The 16,600-nt window shown below is 47.7% G+C and overlaps 1 protein-coding gene across 3 annotated transcripts in view; it reads left to right on the forward strand.

Moving 5' to 3' along the window:
- Positions 1-16,285, forward strand: part of cd164l2 (CD164 sialomucin-like 2) — a 31,777-nt gene extending 15,492 nt beyond the window's left edge. Inside the window, exons 5-7 of one of the 3 annotated variants that reach the window (XM_078422921.1) lie at positions 3,130-3,295; positions 12,035-12,073; positions 12,231-16,285. In XM_078422921.1, coding sequence (XP_078279047.1) covers positions 3,130-3,295; positions 12,035-12,041 — 173 coding nt within the window. In that variant the 3' untranslated portion in view covers positions 12,042-12,073; positions 12,231-16,285. The other 2 variants (XM_078422923.1, XM_078422922.1) reach the window with 2 other exon arrangements.
- The last annotated feature ends 315 nt before the right edge of the window (positions 16,286-16,600 follow it).

Consider the following 16,600-nt stretch of genomic DNA (forward strand, 5'->3'; position numbering starts at 1 on the left):
ACTTTACATCTTGGCTGGTCAGAACTAATGTTTAAAGCTGCACGATGGTGAAAGTGAATACCTGTTAATGGGTTTGTCGTTACAAAGCATCTGCGTTTATATATTTTGGGGAAAAATGGTATTTAGTTTTTGATTTTTAAATGTTCAATATTTGAAATGGCCTCAATCTATACAGATTTTAGATTTAGATTTAGAGATACAGCGCGGAAACAGGCCCTTTGGCCCACCGGGTCCGCGCCGCCCAGCGATCCCCGCACATTAACACTATCCTACACACACTAGGGACAATTTTTACATTTACCCAGCCAATTAACCTACATACCTGCACGTCTTTGGAGTGTGGGAGGAAACCGAAGATCTCGGAGAAAACCCACGCAGGTCACGGGGAGAACGTACAAACTCCGTACAGACGGCGCCCGTAGTCAGGATCGAACCCGAGTCTCCGGCGCTGCATTTGCCGTAAGGCAGCAACTCTACCGCTGCGCCACCGTGCCGATCATTTTTATTCAACAATGAATGTTGATCCACGTGAATTGTTTCAGGAATTGTTTTATCATTTTACAAAAATGGAAATGTTTATCTGGTTAAGGCCGCATCCATGGAGGAGAAATATGACATTTTGGGCCAACTTTTAATCCGAATAGGTCTTTGTCCTTATTCCTTGGAGCGCAGGTGGATGAGGGGTGTATAAATGTCACGAGGGGACTAGATAGGATGAATGTAGAGTCTTTTACCCTACAAGGGTAATGACGAAGGGGAATGATGAACCAGAGGACATGGGTTTAAGGGGAGAGGAATGAGATTTAATTCGAACCTGGGGGGGGCAACTTTTAAGCTCAGAACTTGGGTGTATAGAACAAGCTGCCAGAAGAGGTAGTTGAGGCTGGTCATCAGGGTTGCCAACAGTCCCATATTAGCCGGGACATCCCGTATTTTGGGCTAAATAACTTTGTCCCGTACGGGACCGCCCTTGTCCCGTATTAGTAGGGTTGCCAACTTCCTCACTCCCAAATAAGGGACAAAGGGTGACGCCACTGCCCCGCGCCCCACGTGACCTCACCCAGCCAGCGACCACGTGCTCCAGCTCCGCCAATGGCGGCCGCCATTGGCGGCCGCCATTGGCGGAGCGGGAGCACGTGGCCGCTGGCTGGGTGAGGTCACGTGGGGCGCGGGGCGGTGACGTCACCTTGTCCCGTATTTGGGACTGTGCTGTAAAAGCATTTAAGACATTTGGACAACTACATGGATAGGAACGGTTTGGAGGGCCAAACACGGACAAACGGGACTAGCTTGGATGGGCATCGTGGTTGGCATGGGCAAGTTGGGCCGAAGGGCCTATTTCTGACTGCAGCTCCGTCAGTGTAGTGAGTGAGTGACAATGTGCCAAGGCCCGAGATCCTGTAATGGGATGAGAGACAGAAGCTTGGTTCAGAGAAGTAAGTGACTGATATTGTTGAACTCTAATCCAGAAGGTAGTAACATGTCTCGTTTAGTTTCGAGATACAGCGCAGAAACAGGCCCTTTGACCCACCGAGTCCGTGCCGACCAGCGATCCCTGCACACTAACACTATCCTACACACACTAGGGACAATTTTACAATTTCTACTGAAGCCAATTAACCTACAAACCTGCACGTCTTTGGAATGTGGGAGGAAACCGGAGCACCCGGAGAAGACCCACGCAATCACTGGGAGAACGTGCAAACTCCGTACAGACAGCACCCGTGGTCAGGATGGAACCCGGGTCTCTGGCTCTGTGAGGCAGCAGCTCTACCCGCTGCGCCACCGTGACCGCCCCTACATGTCAACGGCTGTTTACATTGAACACACTGTGGGGATGGCTTTGATGTAATCTTTAAACCCATGGTGCTGGCAGCAACTGTTCTGATGGAGCATGGCTCACCGTGCTGCAAACTCCCTTCAATAATTAAAAGAGTCTTCACTTACAACAGTAAATAAGTAATGAGCTTATCCAATTTTAAAAGGTCCACAGCTAGAGGGATTTAATTTCCTAGGTCACAGAGCTGAGTGGACAGCCAGTGTTCCTCCAGGTTTTTGAAAGATTCACTATGAGAAATAACACACTTGCAACGTTTAGGATTTGACTTTACCTCACAAGTGTGTCTCCGGGAAGCTAAAATCAAACATTTACACCCACGATGCAGCATGCATGATCTAGGTGTGGCACCCACGATGCAGCATCCATGATACTGTAGATCACGGCCTCCTGGCTGCAGTATCGAACTTCAATCAGTGAAACCGGTTGCCAAACACGTCAACTCCCACTCCCACACTGATCTCGCTGTCCTGGGCCTCTTCCACTGTCAGAGTGAGGCCCAGCGCAAAGTGGAGGAACAGCACCTCATATTTCGCTTGGGCAGCTTGAACCATATAAGATTATTAAGGGGTTGGACACGTTAGAGGCAGGAAACGTTCCCAATGTTGGGGGAGTCCAGAACAAGGGGCCACAGTTTAAGAATAAGAGGTAGGCCATTTAGAACGGAGATGAGGAAAAACTTTTTCAGTCAGAGAGTTGTAAATCTGTGGAATTCTCTGCCTCAGAAGGCAGTGGAGGCCAATTCTCTGAATGCATTCAAGAGAGAGCTAGATAGAGCTCTTAAGGATAGCGGAGTTAGGGGGTATGGGGAGAAAGCAGGAACGGGGTACTGATTGAGAATGATCAGCCATGATCACATTGAATGTCGGTGCTGGCTTCAGCATGGGCCTACCAGGCTCATGGGCCAAATGGCCTCCTCCTGCACCTATTGTCTATTGTTTTACACCCCAGCGGTATGAACATTTACTTCTCTAACTTCAAGTAACCCTTGCTCTCCCTCTCTCTCTCTCTCTCTCTAAATGGGCTGGCAGGAGATCTCAATGGGCTGGCAGGAGATTGATGGGCTGAGTGAGTGGCAATAAACAGGGTGGTAATAAGCAAATGGGCTCAATAGGTGGTAAGCAGATGGGCTGGCAGGAGATTGATGGGCTGAGTGGGTGGCAATTAGATGGGCTAGCAGGGGACTGATGGGCAGAATGGTAAAGAGGTTACACGCATGTACTGTGACACAAGCTGACCATGGACCATGAGGTGTGAATGCTTCCATAGATGGTTTGGTTCTTCTCTTGCAGAAGCTGATACCACATCGGAGGTCCCGACCACGGCTCCAGTGTACTCGCCCTCCACCTTCGACCCGGCCAGCTTCATCGGTGGCATGGTGCTGATTCTAGGTGCCGAGGCGGCATTTTTCTTCGCAATCAAGTTCTTCAAGGCTCGAGACGGGACCTACCAAACGCTGTAAGCATCGAGTGTGTGTGGTGTGGTCTTGCTGTGCCTCTGTGCAACTCTCCCAACGCTTTTGGTTTGGTCTTTCTGCTTGCTGACGTTGTCTAGCGTGTCTTGTAGCAGCTTTGCACTGTGTGTCTTCATTAAACTTGTTCCTGCTTATTTTGCTGCATTAATTGGATTTCCTGATAGAACTTCATTAAGGGTCCAAGTTAGAACTCAGACAGGCTGTGAACTCAAGGTTTAAATCAAAGTTTAGTACCAAAACATGCACCTAAGCTCCATAAGTGATAGGTGCAGAATTAGGCCATTCGGCCCATCAAGTCTACTCTGCCATTCAATCATGGCTGATCTATCTCTCCCTCCTAACCCCATTCTCCTGCCTTCTCCCCATAACCCCCGACACCCGCACCAATCAAGAATCTATCTATCTTTTACGATCACTCCCATCAATTGAGAAAATGTAAGTCACTTTTCATTGAGTATTGCCTATTAAATACCAATCAGTGCCTGCACCAATGACTCTACCTAATGTAGTAAAATGAGTGTGATTTTTGTCTGGTAATTTTAATAATTGTGATCAGTTCAGTCACTGTGAGTTTCATACACACGCACACGCACACAAACTCCACTTTTAGCAAGGTGCACAACTTCCTAAAACATTAATATGATATTCAAAAGGACACACAATGCTGGAGTAACTCAGCAGGTCAGGCAGAATATGTGGATACAGGCAGAATATGTGGATACAGGCAGAATATGTGGATACAGGCAGAATATGTGGATACAGGCAGAATATGTGGATACAGGCAGAATATGTGGATACAGGCAGATATGTGGATACAGGCAGAATATGTGGATACAGGCAGAATATGTGGATACAGGCAGAATATGTGGATACAGGCAGATATGTGGATACAGGCAGAATATGTGGATACAGGCAGATATGTGGAATATGTCACACGTGAATATGTGATGTTTTGGGTCAAGACCCTTAATTTTAATCGAATAGCAATGTGATATGACCTGCTCGTGGATGCTCTAGAATGTGCTGGATGCCATTAGCTCCTCTGGTAGGATTTGAGATGTTCTGCAGTTGTAGGTCTTCAGCATTAGGCAGTCACTGACCTTGGGAGGTACCTTGTTGTACGTACATAGTGATCGTTCCACACTGCTCTCATTGGCAGCCGGATCAATGGCTAGAACTAGACCCCTTCACCAACATGTACTTATTTTGTGAATTAGAGAGTCATAGCGTCATAGAGTGATACAGTGTGGAAACAGGCCCACACCGGCCAACATGTCCCAGCTACACTAGTCCCACCTGCCTGCGCTTGGTCCATAACCCTCCATATCTAGGCATGTGTCAGAGTTATTACAAGATTGGGGGGAAGGGGGGTGGGGGAGGTGTGCAGTGATTATTTTGTGTAATTATCCTCTCCGCATTAGAGGGTTTAATTTATACCGAGGGGCTTGATAGCTGTGCTTGTTGTAAGTGTTGCTAATCGAGTTTGTACTGCTTTGCAATGTGCTGTGTGCTTCATTTTGTCTCTCTGTTTTATTTTAACCCTTTCCATGCTGGCACCAGTGAGGAGGGCCAGTAGATTGTGTCAGACTTGGCTCCACCATCGGCTTGCTGTCAATGAACTAACCTGCCTTGCTGATGACCAACGACAATCACTTCTGTTTTGTGGCAATGATTTTGGGGTGCAGATTCGTGTTGCTGTGCATTTAAATTCTTACGCTCTAACGTTTAATGTGGTATGCATTTTACAGGCAGATTGTTTTATTTTGAATAAGCTTCATATTTAAAGATGATTGCTATCTGCCTTGAATCGATTGTTCTTGTGTGCCTGGGAATGTGATGGTCTGAATTAACCATTAACAAGTTGATTTTTTCTTCACCATTGTTTCCTCACAAAAGTTTTAGAACTTTTCAAGCCTTTTAAAGTGATTAGCAAGCTGAGTTGGTAGTTGTGTTAGTCATGGTCTGCAGACTAGTGTTGAACTCAGTGCAGCGGGTAGAGCTGCTGCCTCACAGCACCAGAGACCCGGGTTCCATCCTGACCACGGGTGCTGTCTGTGTGAAGTTTGCACGTTCTCCTTGCGACCGCGTGGGCTTTCTCCGGGTGCTCCGGTTTCCTCCCACATCCCAAAGAAACGTGGGTTTGTAGGTTAATTTCTGTAACATTGTAAATCGTCCCCAGTGTGTGTAGGATAGTGCTAGTGTGTGGGGATCGCTGGTCGGCGTGGACTTGGTGGGCCGAAGGGCCTGTCTCCGCGCTGTATCTCTAAAGTAGAGGGAGGTCAACTCCATTCTCGCCGAGGTTGTGACCTCTGTAAGTTGCCCCTAGTGTGCAGGGAGTGGATGGATGGGAAAGTGGGATAACATTGAACTAGTGTGAGCGGGTAATCGATGATCAGTGTGGGACTCTGTGGGCCAAAGGGACCTGTTTCCACGCTGTATCTCTGAACTAAACTAACCCTGTGAAAGTGCCTTGCTGTGGATCTGACGACCGTGTGATTTTTCTCCAAGAGAAGGTTTGTAGTCTCGCTGATCCAGCTGCTCACACAGCTGCAGCATCTGCCCCAGAGGGTCCACAGGAGAGGTTCCCAGCCCCTTCACCTCCCCTTCCCCACGTAAACCATCAGGATAAAGTTCACATGTTCCAGCAGCAGAATTTGACCCAAGCCCATTCTGCCATTCAATCATGGCTGATCTATCTCTCCCCTCTCAACCCCATTCTCCCCGTAACCCCTAACCCACACTAATCAATAATCTGTCAATCTCCGCCTTAAAAATACCCACTGACTTGGCCTCCACTGCCGTCTGTGGCAAAGAATCCCACAGATTCACCACCCTCTGGCTAAAGAAATTCCTTCTCATCTCTGTTCCAAAAGTCTGTCCTATTATTCTGAGTCTGTGCCCTCTGGTCCTGGACTCTCCCACAAGTGGAAACATCCACTCCACATCCACTCTATCCAGGCCGCTCACTATTCAGTAATTCACGATTGGGTAAGTTTCAAAGAGGTTTCCCCCCCCCCCCCCATCAACCTTCTAAACTCCAGCGAGTACAGGCCCAGTGCTGACAAACGCTCATCACATGTTATCTATTTATAGGGCTTGCTTTACTGAAACAGATGCTGTTTGTCCATTCCTAAGAATTAGGAATGGGGATAACCAGGATAAAGTTGAAACCAAGTATCTGTCCACCGCAGTAGACCTCCCCACACCCTGAGTCACCCACATCACACAATGCCAGCTGCAGCCATGCTCAACCGAGCGTTTAATACTCGGCTTTGACCAAGTTCTCTGTCGTCGATGGACTAGACGCCTACATTATTTGGAGCATTAGTTGACTGTGTTCAAAGAGGCAGCATTATAATGTAGCTGCTCCCCTCAATCAAACTTTTGTGATTTTTAGCTGAGAGCATCATTTCCACCAGTCAGGTTTTATCCAGATTCTGGAACGCAGCCAGAACACAGTTTATATCGACCTTAACTCTGGGGATTATATCCATAACTGGAATCCCTCGTATAGTATCGGAAGGAACTGCAGACGCTGGTTTACACCGAAGATAAGCACAAAATGCTGGAGTAACTCAGCGGGACAGGCAGTGTCTCTGGAGAGAAGGAATGGGTGACAATAGACAATAGGTGCAGGAGGAGGCCATTCAGCCCTTCGAGCCAGCACCGCCATTCAATGTGATCATGGCTGATCATTCTCAATCAGTACCCCGTTCCTGCTTTCTCCCCATACCCCCTGACTCCGCTATCCTTAAGAGCTCTATCTAGCTCTCTCTTGAATGCATTCAGAGAATTGGCTTCCACTGCCTTCTGAGGCAGAGAATTCCACAGATTTACAACTCTCTGACTGAAAAAGTTTTTCCTCATCTCCGTTCTAAATGGCCGACACCTTATTCTTAAACTGTGGCCGCTGGTTCTGGACTCCCCCAACAATAAATAAACAACAATGAACCCCTTAATAATCTTATATGTTTTGATAAGATCCCCTCTCATCCGTCTAAATTCCAGTGTATACAAACCTAGTCGCTCCAGTCTTTCAACATATGACAGTCCCGCCATTCCGGGAATTAACCTAGTAAACCTACGCTGCACGCCCTCAATAGCAAGAATATCCTTCCTCAAATTTGGAGACCAAAACTGCACACAGTACTCCAGGTGCGGTCTCACTAGGGCCCTGTACAACTGCACACAGTACTCCAGGTGCGGTCTCACTAGGGCCCTGTGATGTTTCGGGTCGAGACTCTTCTTCAGCTTCAAGAAGGGTCCCAGCCCTAATCGTCACCCATTCCTTCTCCCCAGAGATGCTGCCTGTCCCGCTGAGTTACTCCAGCATTTTGTGCCTGTCCCTAATATAGTGGTGGTGGGGAGGGAGGGGGTGTCCATGTTTAAAACAGCTACAAATAGTAATTTGATGCTGCCACAGTCTGCACACATTTGACAATCGATGGGAGCGAGATGGCAAGTTTTTGGGATCAGTATTATTGTGGTTATTACTAGATTGTTAACACGGGAATTACTATTATGCAACAAAAAAAAATTCAAATCTCGCCAAGGCCACTGGGGACTTTATCTTTGGTTAATTACATCTGCAATCGAGCTCTTGGTGCCCGTGAAGATGTGAGGTTGTTGTGAAGCCTATTTTGGTCACAAATGCAAGGGGAATTAGCTCAGTTCAGAGATACAGCACGGAAACAGACCCCCTTGGCCCACCGAGTCCGCGCCAACTAGCGATCCCCGCACACTAACACTATCCTACACACACTAGGGACAATTTACAATTGTACCAAAGCCAATTAACCTGCAAACCTGTTCGTCTTTGGAGTGTGGGAGGAAACCGGAGCACCCGGAGAAAACCCACGCAGGTCACGGGGAGAACGTACAAACTCCGTACAGACGGCGCCCGTGGTCAGGATTGAACCCGGGTCTCTGGCGCTGTGAGGCAGCAACTCTACCGCTGCGCCACTCTGGTGCCACCCCTACCTCCATCCCGATCAGATTACCTGCCCTGTTTATGTTCTAAACCCATACCCACAAAAAGATGTTTCACCCTTAACTGGCTAATGAGACTGAAGAAGGGTCCTGACTTTACTGGATTTTACCTTGCACTAAACATTATTCCCTTTGTCCTGTACGCTGTGGACGGCTCGATTGTAATCATGTATTGTCTTTCCGCTGACTGGTTAACACGCACCAAAAGCTTTTCACTGTACCTCGGTACACGTGACACTAAACTAAACTAAAGACCCAAAACATCACCTATCCACGTTCTCCCTAAGAATGTTGAGTGATCTTTATTGTGACATTAATTTAATGACGTGATCTGTAACCTACCAAAGATAGACACAAAATGCTGGAGTTACTCAGCGGGTCAGGCAGCATCTCTGGAGAGAAGGAATGGGTGATATTTCGGGTCGAGACCCTTCATCAGACTGACAATCTACCAAGGTGGAATTTGATGAGCTTGAGTTCTCTGCATCCCTGGTTAGAGTCCTGTGTCTGAAGTTTCATAATCTCCACTATACTTAGTCTACACTGTCTCCCAAAATGTGTAAAGATTGTTCAGAGTTGCATTGTGTATGTTGCAGGGTTTCACCATGCTGTGTTGAAGTTATAGACTCATAGAGTGATACAGTGTGGAAACAGGCCCTTCAGCCCAACTTGCCCTCACCGGCCAACATGTCCCAGCTACCCTAGTCCCACCTGCCTGCGCTTGGTCCATATCCCTCCAAACCTGTCCTATCCATGTTCCTGTCTAACAGTTTCTTAAATGTTGCGATAGTCCCTGCCTCAACTACCTCCTCCGGCAGCTCGTTCCATACACCCACCACCCTTTGTGTGAAAAAGTTACCCCTCAGATTCCTATTAGATCTTTTCCCCTTCACCTTGAACCTATGTCCTCTGGTCCTCGATTCCCCTACTCTGGGCAAGAGACTCTGTGCATCTACCCGATCTATTTCTCTCACTTTCTTCGTTTTCAATGCTATTTCAACATTTTTGATGAAGCTGATTTAAAATGGAATCTAATTCCCTGATATCTCTCCTTCAGATGTTAATTTGGGTTGTGTTAGGAAATTCATCTGTTTGTGTCCCTGCATTTCATTGCTGGCAATTGAGAGTCAGCATTTCAATATGCACTAGTACTCTGTACTCCATGGTAAGCAGTGAAGGAAGGACATTCGGACAAAATCTAAAGCTCATGGAGAAAGCTTGTGAATTGTTCCTGAGTTCTTGGAGCAGAATTAGGCCATTCGGCCCATCAAATCTACCCCGCCATTCAATCATGGCTGATCTATCTCTCCCTCTCAACCCTGTTCCCCTGCCTTCTCTCCATAACCCCTAACACCCGTACTAATCAAGAATCTATCAAACTCCACTTTATAAATACCAATTGACTTGGCCTCCACAGCCGTCTGTGGCAATGAATTCCACAGATTCGCCACCCTCTGGCTAAAGAAATTCCTCCTCATCTCCTTCCTAAAGGTACGTCCTTTTATTCTGAGGATGTGGCCTCTGGTTCTAGACTCTCCCACTGGTGGAAACATCCTCTCCACATCCACTTTCTCCAGGCCTTTAAATATTTGGTAAGTTTCAACGAGCCCCCCCCCCCCATCCATCTAAACTCCAGCGAGTACAGGCCCAGTGCTGACAAACGCTGATCATATGTTTTCTGGAGGGGAAAAAAAACTGCAGATGCTGGTTTAAATCGAAGGTAGACACAAAATGCTGGAGTAACTCAGCGGGTCAGGCAGCATCTCGGAGGGGGGGTGAAGGAATGGGTGACGTTTCATAGAAACATAGAAAATAGGTGCAGTAGGCCATTCGGCCCTTCGAGCCTGCACTGCCATTCAATATGATCATGGCAGGTCATCTAACTCAGTATCCTGTACCGGCCTCCTGTACCTGTTTCTGTTTCGGGTCGAGTCTGAAGAAGGGTCTCGACCCGAAACGTCACCCATTCCTTCTCTCCCGAGATGCTGCCTGTCCCGCTGAGTTACTCCAGCATTGTGTGTCGACCATGTGTCATCCTGTATCTAGAGCTTGGATTGAGGAGGCAGGTGCTGTTGCCCATCCCTCACCCACAATTATTTCGACTGTTCAACTGCAACGATAAGTCTGTTAGCAAATTTTTAAAAAATACCCCTCCTGTGTTCTATTGGAATAGGATATGATCAAAGGACAGAGGCAATGCTTGAAGTGGCCAACAGAAAGTGCACAACTGCAAACATTTAATAAGTGAAGTTCTCCATGCTAATGTCACATTTGTGCAGCGTTTCAATGGAGTGCGAGTCTCTTTGCCTTTTGACACGGTGAATGTAATTGGTGACCGTTGCAAGAGAACGCTGGCGACTAGTTCTGGCGTGGGTCCCCAGGAGCACTCCAGCCAACTCACACCTGGACCCTTGTGCAAGAACATACAGTAATGGTTCGGCTTCACTGTCGGGCCAAACACTATAAAATGCAGTGTCTTTATATCTTGACTGTTGTTCCTTTTGAGTACTTTTCTTGGCTTAAAATCCAATCTAGCTTTAACGAATTAATTGTGAATCTCAATAACTTATTGTGTTGCTGTAAATGTATTGGTTCCTGAAACTTTGCACAAAGGTATCTCTTCCACAGAAGGCAACGCGACAAGATTTGTCCCATTGCCCAACGTCAGATTGCTTCCATCCAGCATTGCCCATTTGGAATGGTGGTCAGTGCATCTGATACATGCCAACAAGCTCCACTAACCATCTCCTGCGCACAATAGACAATAGGTGCAGGAGGAGGCCATTCGGCCCTTCGAGCCAGCACCACCATTCAATGTGATCATGGCTGATCATTCTCAATCAGTACCCCGTTCCTGCCTTCTCCCCATACCCCCTGACTCCGCTATCCTTAAGAGCTCTATCCAGCTCTCTCTTGAATGCATTCAGAGAATTGGCCTCCACTGCCTTCTGAGGCAGTGAATTCCACAGATTCACAACTCTCTGACTGAAAAAGTTTTTCCTCATCTCAGTTCTAAATGGCCTACCCCTTATTATTAAACTGTGGCCCCTTGTTCTGGACTCCCCCAACATTAGGAACATGTTTCCTGCCTCTAACGTGTCCAACCCCTTAATAATCTTATACGTTTCGATAAGATCTCCTCTCATCCTTCTAAATGCACATTATAAGTTCATCAGTTTTAATGGCAGAATGAGGCCATTCGACAAATCGTGTCTAATCCACCATTCGATCATGGCCGATCTATCTCTCCCTCTCAACCCCATTCTCCTGCCTTCTCCCCATAACCCCTGACACCCGCACTGATCAAGAATCTATCTATCTCTGCCTTAAAACCATCCATTGACTTGGCCTCCACAGCCGTCTGTGGCAAAGAATTCCACAGATTCACCACCCTCTGGCTAAAGAAATTCTTCCCTATCTCCTTCCTAAAGGTGCATCCTTTAATTCTAAGGCTGTGCCCTCTGGTCCTAGACTCTCCCACTAGTGGAAACATCCTCTCCACATCCACTCTATCCAGGGCTTTCATGTGACTGAAATTTAAAAACGTATTTAGTTTAAAATTTATTGCTCAAATCTCTCGAAATCTGTTCCGAAATCTCTCCCACTGGCGGGACAACGGAAGCTCTGCTTGGTCTTGCAATGGTTTTTAATGATCCACTTGTGCTTTGGTTGAGTGATTAAAGACTCTACTGACATTCCAATGCTCTCTTCTCTTCCCTCCTCGCCCACCCAAGTAACTGATGCTCCAGTGGATCTCCTGCTCACAGCCCCAGGTGAATGTAAACACACTCTGCATTGCTTTATCCTCACGTTGGTCAACCCTGCATGCTGCCCGCGCGCTCAGATGATAATTGGTGGAGGAACTTTGTTCTCTAATCTCTCTCTCTCTCTCTCTCTCTCTCTCTCAATCTCTCTCTCTCCATTCCATAGCAACTCAACAGTTCAGAAGCAGAGTGGTCTAATAAGTTGCTGTAATTAGACAGCAGTCAATTTGAATCAATGCCAAACTTTGTTTAGTTTAGAGATACAAGCCCTTCGGACCACCGAGTCCGCGCCGACCAGTGATCCCCGCGCACTAATATACTATCCTCCACACGCTAGGGACAATTTACAATTATACCCAAGACATTTAGCCTACAAACCCGCCTGTCTTTGGAGTATGGGAGGAAACCCACGCGGGTCACGGGGAGAACATACAAACTTCGTACAGACAGCACCCGTAGTCGGGATGGAACCCGGGTCTCCGGCGCTGTGAGGCAGCAGCTCTACCCGCTGCGCCACCGTGCTGCCCACTGCTTACTGACAGCTGAACCTTCCCTTAAAGTAAATCGCATTAATTACATTCCTCTTGAGTATATCAGACCAACATACTGACAAAATGTAGCTTTGCATTCACAATCCTTGAAGCTACAACTGCACCTCCCTTTCATAGACATAGACATAGACAATAGGTGCAGGAGTAGGCCATTCAGCCCTTCGAGCCAGCACCGCCATTCAATGCGATCATGGCTGATCACTATCAATCAGTACCCCGTTCCTGCCTTCTCCCCATACCCCCTCACTCCGCTATCCTTAAGAGCTCTATCCAGCTCTCTCTTGAAAGCATCCAACGAACTGGCCTCCACTGCCTTCTGAGGCAGAGAATTCCACACCTTCACCACCCTCTGACTGAAAAAGTTCTTCCTCATCTCCGTTCTAAATGGCCTACCCCTTATTCTCAAACTGTGGCCCCTTGTTCTGGACTCCCCCAACATTGGGAACATGTTATCTGCCTCTAATGTGTCCAATCCCCTAATTATCTTATATGTTTCAATAAGATCCCCCCTCATCCTTCTAAATTCCAGTGTATACAAGCCCAATCGCTCCAGCCTTTCACATCGGTAACAATGCCAGACAGAAGAGCATCTTGTTGTGGGTAGTAGTGTTTGCAATGATGCATGTGTGTCGGGTGTGGTGATCGGGGCCTTGCATGTTGCTCATAGATCCCTTGGTTGTCACAATATCCTGTAGTTACTGGCGGCAGAGTTCAGTTTAGAAATACAGCGTGGACACAGGCCCTTCAGCCCACCGTGGCCGCGCCGACCAGCGATCCCCGCACACTAACAACACCCTACACGCACACGCACACGCACACACACACACACGCTAGGGACAATTTTACATTTTATACCAAGCCAATTAACCTACAAACCTGCACGTCTTTGGAGTGCGGGAGGAAATCGAAGATCTCGGGGAAAACCCACGGGGAGAACGTACAAACTCCGTACGGACAGTGCCCGTAGTCAGGATGGAATCCGGGTCTCTGGTGCTGTGAGGCAGCAGCTCTACCCGCTGCGCCACCGTGCTGATGGTTCACTTATTGCGTGGACGCATGCATTGGGTTAAATGGAGTTAATCCACTCAGTCACAGAGTGATACAGCGTGGAAACAGGCCCTTCGGCCCAACTTGCCCACACCGACCAACATGCCCCATCTACACTAGTACCAGCTGCCTGCATTTGCTCCATATCCCTCCAAACCTGCCCTATCCATATACCTGTCTAAATGTCTCTTAAAAGTTGTGATAGAAACTGTCTCGACTAGCTCCTCTGGCAGCTGGTTCCAAGCACCCACCACCCTTTGTGTAAAAAAAGTTGCCCCCTCAGGTTTAAATTAAACCTTTTCCCCCTCCCCTTAAACCTATGTCCTCTGGTTCTCGATTTCTCTACTCTGGCATAAAGACTCGTCTACCCGCTCTATTCCTCTGGTTTTCTTATACACCTCTACGAGATCAGACTTCATCCTCGTCCTCCTGCGCTCCAGAGATCACCACTCTTCCTCCAGTGCTCCAATGTGGCTCCTCGTTGGTGAGTCTCTGCGACCTAATCAACTCTCTTGTGCTGTGGCAAAGTCCACGGTTGCAAGTCCTGGTTGAATGTGTCCATGGAAAAGCCTGTTGCCCACTTTGACCATGGACTGCTGTACTCTAGTACCCTCTGGAGATGGCAGGGACAATGTTGCTCCACCGACTGCCAGCGATCGGGATGGTTTCGTGTAACGGCGGCAGCGAAGACGAGTATTAACTTCCTGAGTGATGTTTTATGATTTTCAATAAATGATATTTTGTTGTTCGAGGGTGCTGTGTCCTTTCAATAAAATGAGAACATCTCCTGCAAGATTGGGTTGGCCAAGGGGGTTGATTAGGCTGGAAATAAGCTCTGTCTGTTTTGATTTCAACCCCCCCTCTACCCCCTCCCCTCCCCCCAACGTTGAACTTTCATGTGTAGATCACAGTGCTGGAGGTCTCCCTGCACATTTACTAGTCAGTTCACTGTCAACGATGGGCTTTCAAGTGCTTGCCCATGGCGGGTGTGTGAGGATCATCACTCTGGGAGTACAGGTGTGTGAGGATCATTGCTCTGGGAGTTCAGGTGTGTGAGGATCATTACTCTGGGAGTAATGGTGTGTGAGGATCATTACTCTGGGAGTACGGGTGTGTGAGGATCATTACTCTGGGAGTTCAGGTGTGTGAGGATCATCACTCTGGGAATACAGGTGTGTGAGGATCATTACTCTGGGAGTACAGGTGTGTGAGGATCATTACTCTGGGAGTACAGGTGTGTGAGGATCATTACTCTGGGAGTTCAGGTGTGTGAGGATCATTACTCTGGGAGTTCAGGTGTGTGAGGATCATTACTCTGGGAGTATGGGTGTGTGAGGATCATTGCTCTGGGAGGACTGTAGGAAAATAACTGCAGATGCTGGTTTAAATCGAAGGTATCACAAAATGCTGGAGTAACTCAGCGGGTCAGGCAGCATCTCAGGAGAGAAGGAATGGGTGATGTTTCGGGTCGAGACCCTTCTTCAGACTGATGTCAGGGGAGGGGGCGGGACAAAGATAGAATGTAGTGGGAGAACTGGGAAGGGGGAGGGGAAAGGGAGGGACAGAGGAACTATCTGAAGTTAAAGAAGTCAATGTTCATACCGCTGGGCTGCAAGCTGCCCAAGCGAAATATGAGGTGCTGTTCCTCCAATTTGCGGTGGGCCTCGCTATGACAATGGAGGAGGCCCATGACAGAAAGGTCAGACTGGGAGTGCGAAGGGGTGTTGAAGTGCTGAGCCACCGGGAGATCGGGTTGGTTAAGGTGGACTTGATACTCTGGGTGTACTGATTGCTTATGTTCACTCAGCCAGGTGACCTGGAACCAAAGTATTCATGTGGATTTGATATCCTTTTTTGACCAGCTTTGATATTTAGATTTACTTTTAGTCTGGGTTAGTTATTACAGCGCGGAAACAGGCCCTTCGGCCCACCGAGTCCGCACCAACCAGCGATCACCCCGTACACTAGCACTATCCCACATGCACACACGCACGCACGCACACACACAGCCACACACACACATGCACACACGCACGCACACACATAAACAGGTCCTTCAGCCCAACCTGCCCACAACATTCTCAAATGTTTCTTAATCATTGCTATAGTCCCTGACTCACATACCTCCTCTGGCAGCTTGTTCCATACACCCACCACTCCCTGAGTGAAAAAGTTACCCCTCAGGTTTTTATTAAATCTTTCCCCTCTCACCTTAAACCCATGTCCTCTGGTTCATGATTCCCCTACTCTGGGCAAGAGACTCTGTGCATTTGCCCGATCTATTCCTCTCATGATTTTGTACACTCTAAGATCACCCCTCATCCTCCTGCGCTCCAAGGAATAGAGTCCCAGCCTTCCCAACCTCTCCCTGTAGCTCAGGCCCTCAAGTCCTGGCAACATCCTCGTAAATCTTTCTGCACCCTTTCCAGCGTAACACCATCTTTCCGATAACATGGTGCCCTGAACTGAACACAATACTCTAAATGCGGCCTCACCAACATCTTATACAACTGCAACATGAGTTCCCAACTTCTATTCTCAATACGAAGACAAAATGCGGGAATAACTCAGCGGGACAGGCAGCATCTCTGGAGAGAAGGAATGGGTGACGATTCGGGTCGAGACCTGAAACGTCACCCATTCCTTCTCTCCAGAGATGCTGCCTGTCCCGCTGAACTACTCAATATTCGATACTCTGACTGATGAAGGCCAATGTGCCAGGTCCTTTGACTGATGGCTATTGGAGCCAAGGGTGCAATAAAACCACTTCACTTTTGTTTTTAACTCATCTCACCTGATGTATTTTGACTGGTTCTGCCGTAACTTGTCAGCATTGAGTTGGATAATGTACGAGTGGATGAATGGTTTTACAATGTTTCTGTCTTTAATGGATTTTTAATATAAATTTTAGGAATCTGCTCGGATTGAGATTGCATTA

The sequence above is a fragment of the Rhinoraja longicauda genome, chromosome 27, assembly GCF_053455715.1.
Source record: "Rhinoraja longicauda isolate Sanriku21f chromosome 27, sRhiLon1.1, whole genome shotgun sequence".
NCBI classification, from domain to species: Eukaryota; Metazoa; Chordata; class Chondrichthyes; order Rajiformes; family Arhynchobatidae; genus Rhinoraja; species Rhinoraja longicauda.